The sequence below is a fragment of the Dermacentor albipictus genome, chromosome 6 (genome assembly GCF_038994185.2).
Source record: "Dermacentor albipictus isolate Rhodes 1998 colony chromosome 6, USDA_Dalb.pri_finalv2, whole genome shotgun sequence".
NCBI classification, from domain to species: domain Eukaryota; kingdom Metazoa; phylum Arthropoda; class Arachnida; order Ixodida; family Ixodidae; genus Dermacentor; species Dermacentor albipictus.
The window spans coordinates 69,479,168-69,492,133 of NC_091826.1; the positions used below are offsets into that span (position 1 = coordinate 69,479,168).

Here is a 12,966-nt window from a genome sequence, read left to right on the forward strand (position 1 = left end):
GGTTTGTCAAGGCATCGTAACAATACAGCTGCTGCAAAACAGGACGACCACGTCATTCCATTTACAAGATATCGGGGACTGCAGAAAGCGTAAAAAGCACGGTACTGGCCTCACAATACAAGAGGTATCGCAGAAAGGTATTGCCATACGTTACGCACATAGCGAAGCTGATAAGCATGCAAGGAAGCTCCACGAACAGCTTGAGGTTTTGGGAGCGCAAGTATTTTTGCAAGAAGGTGACATTGTACCTGGTGGCTACTGGCAGAACAAACGTATATTGATGCCATTCAAAACTACAAATACTTCTGCCCTTGGTAACGGCAGGATATGGGAACACCACATACAACAATAAAGCGATGAAGCTTGCTGATTGCGTTGGCAAGTTTGTCATTCCTGTGAACATCACGAAGTCTTGACCTCGTAACAAAATGCCATTCAGTTCGCTTCTATGTCGTACCTTCAATGGAGGCAAGCACACGAAGAGCAATAAGGTTAGCGTGAAAGTGGTGGCGACCAAAAAGAAGCAAGTGTTCGTACATGGGAGACTCGCTCTACAGGGCGTGTTGCCAATGATAGCCACAGCATCCTGATGCAGAGTAAGGAAGTGGCAATCAGGAATGCGACCAACGCCCTTGCTGCACAAGCGTACAGTGCCACAACTTTACCAGATCATCTGCCCTTCAATGTGATTAGTGCCTACCCCTCAGAGAAATAATTTTGTTTCCGGCTAAATGCCTCATCAAACGCAACTGTTACGAGGCCTTGTGCTGGTAAGATGGCTTGCGCACGCCTTAATGCCCTACAGGTGGCAGTGGTGCATCGAGTACAGCCAGCGCGGGTATCATCACACCAAGCACGCCCCTGCCCTCTGCATTACCAACACCTGGCTCGCAAGCCAGTCGGGGCACGCCGGATTCAGAGAGCACAGGCTACGAACAGTCGCGGCCGACCCGTGACGGACCGAGACCTTTAGGCTGTAAAGTAGGTCACCGTTGGATTCGGCTTTAGCGCTTGCATGTGCATACGTAACAACGAATCGAAGTGTCTTCGCTCTTCTTGTCGATCTTGCCCTTGGTAACTGCTACTGAGACCCCACCGCAATCGGCGTAAGCAGTGTCTCCCGCGAAAAGACTCGAGAAGAACCGGGGAGACCATGGATACGCGGTTGAAATCTTGGTCGTACAAGTTCATATCTGCCCTCCTGATTTTTTTTTATTTGGAATAATTGACGAATATAAACACGAAAGTTTTCCCGCACTACCTTATAGCACCGTTGCCAAAATCGCTGCAATCCTTGTACTTAACAAAACATTGCACATACGCTCAATTTCTCAGCATAGTTCGGACTGGGTGTCATATACGCCACCAGGTGTTCTTGCTCCTGGAGTATGGTGCCCTCTGTTAGTCACCCAAGGGCTCTGGGCAGAGGTACAGATGGCGGGCTTTGGACAGGAAGATGTGGGGATGATATTTGCATAGCATGCCGTAGGCAGCGTAATTCCATAATATGCGACGTACTTCGGAGAAAGTACACTTTGCACAGAAGGTCGGGGGAATCCCTTCCCTAATCCCTCCCCCCCTTTTTTTTCAAACGACATCCGCTGCTGTTGTAAACTGTCTTCCTTAATTGTCCTCAATCTTGGTGGCTAAATACTCTGTTTTACGCAGATCTCGACATGTGATTCTTCCTCGTCAATCTCAGTGGCGCAATGTTCCGCCCCTGAAGTGGTTCGCTGTACTAATGCATCATCACCTGCCCTCCACCTCTTCCTGTCTCCCTCCTTACTTCCGTGAGGAATAGCAGGCTAGAGACACGCATTTGTGGCCGACTTCACCTGTTTTCTCTTTCACAAAACATCTTCCTCTTCGTCAGGACGCGGAGGTCAGCGTCATTTCTTGGCCTGTGCAGATTTCAAGTCAATTCGTTGCGACTCACTGACCTGTTCACGGCTACCCATCGTCCGCGGTCACCAATATCCAGGTGTACGTTAGATGCCGAAGTCACCGGCCATGCTTCCACGACGCGTACACTTGTTGCACCGTTTCTCTCGAAGTGGACACCTGAGCTATTACGCGGAAGCAGGGGAGCAATCGGCGCTCCCAGTCCGTGTCTTCCAACGACTTTAACATCGCACCAACTAACACATGTAAGACGAATCCTTACTTAATACGTCCTGAAGCTGAATGCTACTTAGCATCTGACCTGACGAGAGGTATAGCTTAACCACCAGTCCCGGATGGGTACGGGAGCAATCGGAACTCCCAGTCGGTGTCTTCCAAGGACTTCCAACATTCCAACGACTAGCACACGTAAGACGAATCTTTACATAATACGTCGTGAAGCTCAATGCTACTTAGCATCAGACCTAGCGAGATGTATAGCTTCACCATCAGTCCCGGTTGGGCAGACGGAGCATGATAACGAAATTTGCGACGTATATTGCGAGGACCTAAACTGGCGGTGAAATGCCAGTTCGGGCTCTGCCACATCGGAAGGCATCGGCCGCGCGCGATCCGACACATCACGTGGGGCCGCCGGGCGCGGTAAATATAACATTGAAATGAAAACAAAACGAGGTCGGCGGAACCCAAGGAGGTTAAAGAAAAACTGCTGGAGTGGAAACTATGTCCCGAAGGTAAAGCCGCACAGGAGGGACACAATAAAACTATAAATAAACGATAAAAATTATGAAAAATCGCTTTTCGCACACAAATTTTAGTGAGTTAATCTACCTCCTTGCTTAATCATGCCTTATTTTACCAGACAGATACTCATCTAAGTGTATCTCTGTATTACTGATTTTAGTATGAAATCTGAATATCCTGGTCTATTGTATTGGGGAGAACGTCAGCAATATTCAGAATAAATTACTTTCTTTCGTTGGGAACAACCAGCTTTTATTTTCTAATTAGCCTCGCATTACAATAAAAGAGCCAAATCACTTAATCTGTGAGTGGATATCACCCAACAAGGCTCTATTTCAGGTGAAGGAGGGGCAAGCATTGGCTTCACCTTTCCTGGTAAGAAGCTATGGGAACTTCCACTCCAGCAGCTTTTCTTTAACCTCCTTGGCGGAACCCCGCGATTCGCTCCTGTATACGTGAGGCGACGACCAACATTTCATCTCTCGGCCGAGCTTGAACTTGGCAGCCACCGCCGATACCGAATTGATCTAGAGCGACGATACCACCGCGCCCCCTCGAACGGTGAAACTGTCGGAGCGGAGCACGCGTGAACGCCGCAGAGGGGAGGCCTTGGACGATCGCTGCATGTGTACGCGCCAGAAAGGCTCTGCACCGGTCTTGGTCAAGGCGCACCGCTGCCGTCTCTCGGATACGAGAGCGTGTTCTTGGCATTGGTCGCGGGTGCAGGTGGCGGCACGCATGGGGCGAGCGAGCCAGCGTTGATCGCAGAGATTACGCGGCGATCCTTGTCTTAGCCGGAACGTGGCCCGGGGTGTTGCTTCGTCGTTGCAAGTCTCCCCGGGGCTACGCTTAGAAGCCAGCGTAGCTGTAGACGGCCCTGCGGAATGCCGGCTCGTGTAAACCGGGGAGACCTTTGAGCACGTCTTGCGTAGTACGTGACAAAATCGTTGCGAGATAAAAAAAAGGTAGCTCCCAAAAGAGAGTGAATCCTAAATTCCTTCGCGACTGGCCGGCGGCGAGCAGTGGTGATGCAGACACGGCGGCACCCGATAGGAGACTCCCTCGTAAGTCAGGCAAATTTAAACCTACGAGGTAGAAGTTATCGGCTTCGTGCCAACGTCATCGATCTGGCCTAGACGTAAACTGGCAGACGACATCGATAGGCTCACCCAGCGTCCCAGCGAAAACTTACGAAACGCAAAGCCACTCGTATGCAGAACCCGATCGTAAAATACCGGCGAGTAAAGACACCCGTTATAGGCTGGCGAAATATAATTTAACTTGCCAGTCTAAATAACGTCTAAACATGTTTTTGAGTTGAATTTCTACAGATTGTGTCTGGTTAACAGACGTGTACGTACAAACAGTCCATAGATTTCAAGGCCGAAAGAACCACAAGCCTAGATACAACCACAAGCATAGATGGTGCATAGATAGTATTTCGCCATTGACTGACGGCGTCACGCTTATTTTCACAGACTCAAATTGAATACTTGCGGCGCTTTTTCCGGCGTGATCAAAGTGCAATAACGATATTGCTTGTTTGTTTTTCATATTACCTCTTAGATAAAGATAATTTATTTGAATGAAGGCAGAGAGGTCGACTTGAGCTAACGCGCTCTTGCCTGCTGCTCTGCAAAGGGAGAGGGGGAACAGGGACATAAAGGTGTGATGAGAGACGATGACGACATAGAAAGAGGGATGCGCAACGGTGAAAGCAAGTTCAACATTCTGATAATAAAGATTCAGAAAGCTCATTCATGAAGCCACTATCTGGTTCCGCATTTAGTCAGTAGTCACCAATTCAAGTGAACTTAGACGCGCTAGGACAAAGCTGATGTGTGGGCCTCCCCTGCGTGAGCAGCACAAGCGCCAAACAAATGCTTTATAGCATGTAAAGAGCTGCGATAAGTGACTCCAGCACGGCGAGCACCGGCAGGGCACTTTTAGCGGTCCGATTCTGGAGACTACGAGAACCACGCGCATTGACTCCACCAGGTGCTTCAGCATTACCTGTACGCTCTCCTTCTCATTGCGTCCATCTCCTTGCTTGCCCGTAGTGCCACCGGTTTCATTGGCCCTATCATTCTTGGCTTCATGGCGCAGAGGATCACTAGGGCCCGCTGGCATGGCCGTGGGCTTAGAGGGCAGCAAAGGTCATTCCATGTATGTATCAGCCGGTGGAGGTGAATGTTTGCCGCGTGCTGTCATCGATCTTGAATAGCAGTAGGCGCCGTTACCGTCCTCGATGCACGCACATGCAGGGGTGGTCGTGCCGCCTGTGCCCCGCTATGTAGTTCTTATTAAATGGCTTCGTGGGGCTTCTTTCGCGAGCGTTGGTCACTTTGGTGAACAGATTGAGCAGCCTCTTTACGTGAAGATTGGTCTCTTGCCATTTTTCCAAAAATAAAGACTTCTTGTTTTATCTTTGGGCATTCCTTCGGAGTCGCTTCGTGAGAGCCAGTACAATCGGGACATTTAAATGAAGACGCATCACAGTCAGTGGCATTATGCTCTCCGCTGCAACACGAGCAAGTGGCTTTACGTCTACAAACAGCGCTCACGTGTCCTATCTTTAGACATTTCCGGCACTGAGCGCGTGCCTCTGAACGAATGGTTGTACACGGTGTGCCACGTAGCCCACTTCGACAGACGCTGGTAATGTCGAAGAAGCAAATATTAACTTGATATATCGGGAGTTCCTCAAGCGGTGAATCTCAAGAATGCGCACCGATGACCTCAAAACATTCTTGAGGTCGGCATGCTTGATGTCAAGCTCCATGTCGGAAATCACACCATTCATTGTTTCCTTCCCGTAAGTAATAAAGGAGCGGACAGGGATTGCGCTTAACTGTGGAATGGTCATTAACTTCTCAAGTATTGCGGAAGCTTTCACATCTATTGTCAAGATGTTCTTGCAAGCGTAGATCCTGATTTCGTTGATTTGCCCAGGGGCCACACTTTCAATATATTCGGTTAGAAACTGCCTGCTGAGATAGTTCATGCTGTGTGACGTCGAGAGCGGCACGTAGGAAACTATGAAGGATTCCTGCTCACTCTTATTCGACGAAGTCGCCTCAGAAGACATACGGCGCATTTGCTTCATACGGCGGCCCATGACTACGGTGTACTCGCTGTCAGAGTCCGTGGCATCTGGCGCTTCTCGGACCAACTCTCCCAGGAATCGAGCTGGTCCGAGCTTCCAAAGGCACGTTATCCAAAGGTGAGCGATGAAGCAGACGACTGACCTTGTTCAGTTGGCCGTGGGAACATCTTCTTGCTCATCTTTCATGAAGTGACTCTCACGAAAATGGCAAAAACGTAAAAAATTGCATAACAGCGAGAGGCCCAAAGTACCAGTCAGCTCTGGGCACTTCTTTTTCTTCCTCATTTATATTACCTATCAATATCATCATTTGATCATTAGACAATCTATTTATGGATAGGCCGGCGACACAAAAGTTGCCAAACTTTCCGATGTCGTCAGAATAAATCACTCGTTCACAATTAACCTGCATGTATATAAGTATGTACAAGCAAAAGTAAAACGACGCCCGTCTTCATCAGATGCATGTAGAGGCCCACATCTGTTTAGTTTATGTTTAAGTAGGGAGAAACGTTTCGTGAGAACAAGCACTGCATGGTCAACAGCAACAGACAGCATGCCGAAAGCGAATGCACTTGTCAATCATAAATGATGCAACCAATATACCTCATTGGGCCACGGAAACGCAAAGGCAGCATAGTATGCACCGACGACGTCACTTTTACATTTGAAAGAGAGGCCGATCGCAAATAAAGGTGGTGTTGCTTAACGCCCCGCGTCTTCGGGCGCGAATTTAATTTCGAAAAATACAGTGCATCCCAACGTTACTAGACTAGCTTCAGTTTTAAAACTCGGCGCCGTTGCGCGGAACCGCCACCCGCCCGCGCCTTCGTGGCGCTGCAGTCGCGCCCGGCTTCACTTCCTCACTACCTGGCTACGCGGGCGGGCCGGACTAAGCGCGCGGTGCAGCGTTGGTGTATTCTGTGGTTCGTTGTTGGCGGCGAATTTCAACAAGCATGTCATCCATAAAACTGTAGCCTTCGCCGAGTTTCTTAAGAATATCAACAGACGATGCCGACGTGCTGCGTACCTGGCTGCATAGGCCGCTATCGGAACGATGTCGACAGTTCGGCGCACCACTTTTTCTGTGCTACCAGCAATGCGACGCTTCGCTCGGCGTGAAACAGAGCGATTCCTCGTGCCGACCGGGAACTCACTGCGAAATCAACGGCACGCGCTCGTGCCACTGCTCCCGCGTTCGTCGTCGTCTTCCACAGCTGGCTGTGTGGCCGTTCATCTTTCCAGCGTAGAATTTCACTTCACTTCTATCGTCGTTATCACCGTGGTCGTAATGGGGAGGCCTCGTTTACGGGGGTACGAGCCGTTGCTTAAGGGAGTATGAGCCACTCATGGTCATACGTAACGGAAAGATTTAATTTTGAAGAAATTTAATTTCGAAGAATCACAAGCAGCAAATCGCAGGTGAAGGCTGCTAACCACGCCGCCGAGCAAACTCGAGACATCGAACGCAAGCGACAACTGCGGACATACAGTCAGTGAAGTCGTTCTCTCTCGCAGCCGATTGTGTGTGTAACCTCATAACTGAGAAATACTTTAATGAACCCTCGGGATTAACCCAGTGATAAACACAGGGGCCGCACGTTTCAGCTTCGCTGATTAAGCATCTTCAAGGAATAAAAAATCCGACTTTTGTGTGTGTGGCTTGTGTGAACAAAGACCAACCTCATCTTTCTTTTTGTAGCGCTTCTTTGGCGTGGTGAGAAGCTTCGGTGGGGATGAAGATCATCCTACAATCACGCACTTTGGTCAGATATTCAGGCTCGTGAGCTAAAACTGCGCGAAACGTTAAGACGACAGGAAGAAACAACATTTAGAAACGCAGCTTCTGCGCTTCGCTGTATGCGTTTCTTCCTTTCGTGCAGTTTACCCTTCTTTCAGTATTAACGAACTTGCGCGATAAATCTTATTGCTGTGGGTGGATACCGCTTTCTCGTGGTATCACTAATTCGGACAAGGGAGTACGCCGGCGAGCGTGAAACACGCGCAAACTGCCCGTCCGCACGAGCTCACGGCTGTGACGAGACGTCTGCAGTGGAGCCCGATGGAACAGCGTTGCCCTCTGGCGGCTGTCACAGAAGTGGCGACAGCCGCTGTAAGCGCGCGGGCGGGGAGTTTTACAACTGAAGCTACTCTAGTAACGTTGGTGCATCCAGCCTATTGGCCTCGAGCTCCAGCACTGGAAAAGCTGGCGCCACCGTCGGCGTGACGTGCTAGGAGGGATCACGTGGACATAGCGGCCGCGTCGGCTGCTTCGGGCGCGCCAAAGCGAGCTGAAAACGAGTTTAAATTCCCTCGTACGCTGCGGTCCTCATTTAGTGGCGAAATTTTCCCGCTTCGAGTGTCTCCTTTACAACGCTTGAAAGCACTACAATAGGTAGTGGCTGCCTTTGAAGGCGCGCAGCATGGTAGGCTACTGCTCGGTGCCGCAGGGCCGGACGCACGTAACGGAGGCCGGTGTCAGGCTTATTCACACGTAGCCACAGGACAAGAAGCTGCGTGAAGCTTGGCTCGCGAAACATAAAACCGGCAAACAGTCACCGGCTACAACTCAGGTACGCAGCAAGCACAGACGCGAGGAAGATTTCTGCTACGGCACCCGGTCTGCGATGTTCTGAAAACGCGCACTGAGACGCTCGCCCGACAAATGTCATGACGGTTTGGTCTAAGAACTTGTCGATGCTATAGATACTGGCAAGTTCAGTGGAGTGGAAAGGCAGCGGTAAGAAGCACATTTTAAAAAAGCATGGCATATGGTCATGTTTGTGTTATGAATTAATGCACTGGATCACAAAAAAGGAGCAGCGGGAAAGTGCATGCTGAGAACACCGATAAACATACAGCGCGACGCAACTCGAGAAATAGTATTGAAAGGTCGGAGAATTTAGAAGGAAAAAAAAGATTGAATCGTCGCGACGGCACATCACAGTCCCCGTAGGCGTCGAAGTCTCTACAATGAAATTATTTTTGAACAGCTCTGATAGCGCCCACGCAACAATGGTTGCTTGTATACTGCCAAATGCTCATATTCTGCGGCCTAAAGCTCATGGCACGGTGCGAAAACGCGCGCGCGGAGAAAGCGACACAGTGCGCGGACAAGCATGCAGACGCGCAGTCGGTCGCTGCGAATCTGCGCGATCGCTGCGTTGAGGCTTCGTTCTATTACACTCCATTTAGTTATACAAACACTATAAGAACATATTTCACATAGTGTGCTGCCAGCGTTTACCTACCTTTCACGCAAGAAGCCGGTTCGGGAGACTCCATCGCGGCGACCGCGCGCAGTGGCGTTCGCTGTACGTATTCGGTAAAGAGATAGCGTCTGTAAACGATTGTGTGCTTTCAGTTTGCCCAAGATTATTATTTATACAGTAAGAAACTTCTATCGTTTCGAAAGTACTTACAGAAATGTCCGGGAGAACTCGCGCGTGGTGTTTTTAGTGAGCGCTGACAGCAAAACCTATGAGGCGCGCGCCACGTGATCCCTCATACTACGCCAGCGAGGCGCTTCCGATAGATGGCGACTCCGTAACTCCTCGCCGCCAATAAGGTGTGATGTGATCACTTCAACGGACAGTATATAGACAGGTGGAGCCCGTGAGCACATACGTCGGCCATCGCCTTCTTTGCGGATCTCGCTGCACGTCCAACATGGAGCTCAGCAACAGCCCCCGCTGGATCCCCCCTGCAGTCGAGCTCGATGGGTACAAGTTGAAAAAGTTCGCTCGTGCGCAAACTTAAGACACTCGTACGTCGCAGTTCAAGCATCTTTCTGCAGTACAAGAAGCCAACGTTTTGGACCGTGATTTCTTTAAACATAAACAGCGGGAATTGTATACACTGCGGGACTTCGTTGTCTTCCTTATACGGCACAGCTTCAAAAATTGACAGCGTTAGCATACGTTGAAATCATTCAGTTTTGAGGCTTTCTGATGAACTGCTTTTGTCTCTTGTACAGTATCACTTCACGGCTCCCTCTCGGTTTTCTTGTCTTTTTTTCTTTTTTCTGATTCTTGTTCGCGCTTCGGTGAGTTGATTTAATCGTTTCTGGTCACTGTTATGTTCGCAGACAGCTTTCTGTGGGAATGAAAGGAAAGCTAAGAGGGTGGAGCTTCCGCACGTGTGTTTAACACGCCAAGCGTTCAGGCAGCGTTTGACAGCGCAGGTGGTGGTGGTGGTAAAAACTTTAATTCGTCAACAGAAAATTATTTATGAGATTAGATGTGGGAAGTCATGATGGCTTCGTGAGGTGGCCGTCAGACCGTGTCTTACGGCGACTTCTAAAGCCCAGGTCACGGCCTGCAGTTGAATCGCGGGTTCCGAGCTGGTCACCGCAGCCTCCCACTGCTCTCGGTTGGATAGCTGCCATTCGGCTCTAGGTTTGAGCTCAGGGCATCCGTGCAAGATGTGTGCTAAATCGGCTTTGTCGGCCTCGCATAGCGTACATTCGGGGGAGTGTGTCCCTGGGTAGACTATGGATAGTTTGTACGGGTTGGGGAAGGTGTGTGTTTGGAGTTGCCTCCACGTCGCCTGCTGGTTTTTGGTTAAGGAATTGTCAGGGGGTGGGTATTCGAGTCTTTCGTTTTTATAGTATTGCGTAATTTCGTGGTAGGTTATCATGCGCTCTTTTGCTCCTCGCAGGATCGGTTGGCTCACTGCCCGGTTGACGAGTCCTCGGGCGAAATTGTGAGCCGCTTCGTTCCGGGGATGGGACGAGTGCGCAGGAATCCAGATTTTGATCTGGTGGGGTGTGAAATGTACTTTCTTTAGAATTTGTAGCGCCGGTTCGTGGGTTCTGCCTTTGGCAAAATTACGCACTGCCGTCTTGGAGTGGCAGAAAATTATTTTGGCTGCGGTATTTGTGATAGCTATTGCTATCGCGGCTTCTACCGCTTTTTCCGCGTGCCTTCCAAAAATGGTGACCGCGGTGATTGGTTTGAGGTCGTTTCCTACTACCCCTGTGGAGAAAGCAGGAAACGACCTCAAACCAATCTGATTTCTTTCAGTCGTTGAATCGGTGTAGTTATCGCTTGTCACGGTTTCGCATTTGCTCAAACGCAGAACACAAAAGCAAGAAAAAATAAGCCAAATTTACCACTCAGAGGTGCATTTTGCCTCATTTTTTGCTGTTATAAATAAGAAGTTCGTCTTCTTTTGCCAAGCTTAATACAACGCAGATCTGGGTCTTTCTTTTTCAGAAGTGCGCGAAATTGCGCGTGGTCTGCGTGCGTATAGCTTTTCCTTCATAGCCGCCCAGAAAACTCTTCGCTAATATAATTATTCAAGATCCGCGCTTAGTTTCGCTACGCGTTGCGCGTCGTTGGGCTTTAGTGTCACGTGTTCTCTCTGAAAAGGTGCGACGGGGTTTCCGGGAAGAAGCGCTGGTGTCTCCGGCGGTGGCAATGGCAGCCGTAGCGTCACGTGACATCACCTCGCACACCGGATAAATCAAATAAGACGCCGAGGATTACGAGGTCACCTTTGACGAATACGTGGCTACCTGTGGATAAACGCTGATTATAGACTGCCCGAGGAGCTTCATCCAAATTGATGCCGCGGATTTTATCCACACAATCCAAAGGTTGCGTCGTTTGCAGTGCACGGGCGATAGTGTCTCGAGTGTTCATCTGTCACAAATTTATGTTTTCGAAGCAAATAATAATAATAATAGTGACAGTAATACCAATATACTATTAACAGCATAAACGTATCATTAAAATAATACGATTCCAGCCATGGCCGAGAACCTCATTCATATGACCTTGTGCTTAGCTACAGAACGCCATAGTCATTGATGCGAGTATAATTAACCAACTAGATCTAATTGTACTTTTTCTAATTCCTCTGTTTAAGTGCATCTGGACCACGAAGCATGTAAAGCATCCCTGATAGGTGCGTTCGTATTGCTGCCGAGGCGCTTTAAATAAAATTTAGTGAAAGTAGAACTTTTAAAGGCACCATGTTTCGATCTTTCCTGTCCTGTTCTTACGTTATGTTGCTTAGTGTCATATTACAACACCGCAACTGCAAACCCCAACTAGCCCTGAAACAAGTAGCGATAACAAGTGTTCAACGTATTTTCTTTAACTAAACAAAACGGCGCGCGTTCAACGGCTTTCTTTCGCCGAGTCACAAGCGCCAATTAACCTTGCCCTACTGGGCTCCACTTTCGCGCTCTTCGTTAAATAGAAAAAAGAAACACTAACGGAGCGAGAGGAACGTTCTGCATTAGGCCAAACAGGGCATTCGAGCTCAGTGTAGCCGGCGCGCGCTGTGACCTTCACCGAGTTTCTCCTCTTAACTCTCGTATCTCGTTGGCCACACATGAGCGTCGATTATGCGAACGCGGAAAAAGAAGGAGCCAAGCGACAACCTCTCGCCGATTCCGCTTCGCATTACTTAATCGTTAGACCTAGGATCGAATGCTCGCCACTCACGTTTTTCGAAGCTCGTAACCGGCGGAGTGAGATCGTCGCCCCGTGCTCGCCTGGCTGTCCGCGCGTCGCTGATTGAAGCAAAACTTGAGGAAGAAGCAGCGACGGAAGTCGTCCAAGCCGCCAAGCGTTTACCGTGTGCTGTGTTTGTGGAGGACAAGGCTAAGTGGTCACCCACGTCAGTGTACGAGACGGAATTAAGCCCAGAACAAGCCCTCAGCCCTCCCCGCTTCTGCTGTGCCGATAATTCGCCGTCGGACGACGTCTAAATAGCCACTGGTTGTGGACCTCCTGACGAAACAGAGACGACCCACCGTGCCGGTAACGGTTTGGTGCGCGTTTTCGTGACGACTGGTCACCGATACACCGGTACCCGATTGCGGGAAGACCAGTCTGGTGAGTCTTCGCAACCAGCTAGAACAAAAACGGCGCCCCAACTTTTTGGGGACGTACAACGATTGTGGCCCTGAAGACGGGGACAACGCAAGAGCAGGAGCCGAACGAGTAAAGAGGAACTGCGTGCGGAGTTCTACAGCGAACAATAGATCGACAACAGCGTGGAAGTAGTGGGAAAAAATAGTCGCTCTGTGGCGTGTACTTCAATCCTGCTTGACCAATCACCACACTTTCCAGCGTAGACTCCTCGTCGAGCATCGAGTGATGGGTCGACGAACCAAGCGGCGACAAAAGTACTCGGTGAGTGTGTCGGCCTCACAATCGCTACACAGTGATGGCTTCTTTTTTTTTTCTGACCGCACACGC

General features: G+C 49.6%; 2 protein-coding genes across 3 annotated transcripts in view; one reads left to right on the forward strand and one right to left on the reverse strand.

Moving 5' to 3' along the window:
• The window catches only part of LOC135910514 (protein NLRC3-like), a 69,541-nt gene that overhangs the window by 42,757 nt on the left and 13,818 nt on the right, over positions 1–12,966 (reverse strand). The window lies entirely within an intron of this gene.
• The window catches only part of LOC135910512 (N-acyl-phosphatidylethanolamine-hydrolyzing phospholipase D-like), a 93,399-nt gene continuing 92,559 nt past the window's right edge, over positions 12,127–12,966 (forward strand). Inside the window, exon 1 of the mRNA XM_065442566.2 lies at positions 12,127–12,900. Coding sequence (XP_065298638.2) covers positions 12,865–12,900 — 36 coding nt within the window. The 5' untranslated portion in view covers positions 12,127–12,864. The remainder of the gene's footprint in view (positions 12,901–12,966) is intronic.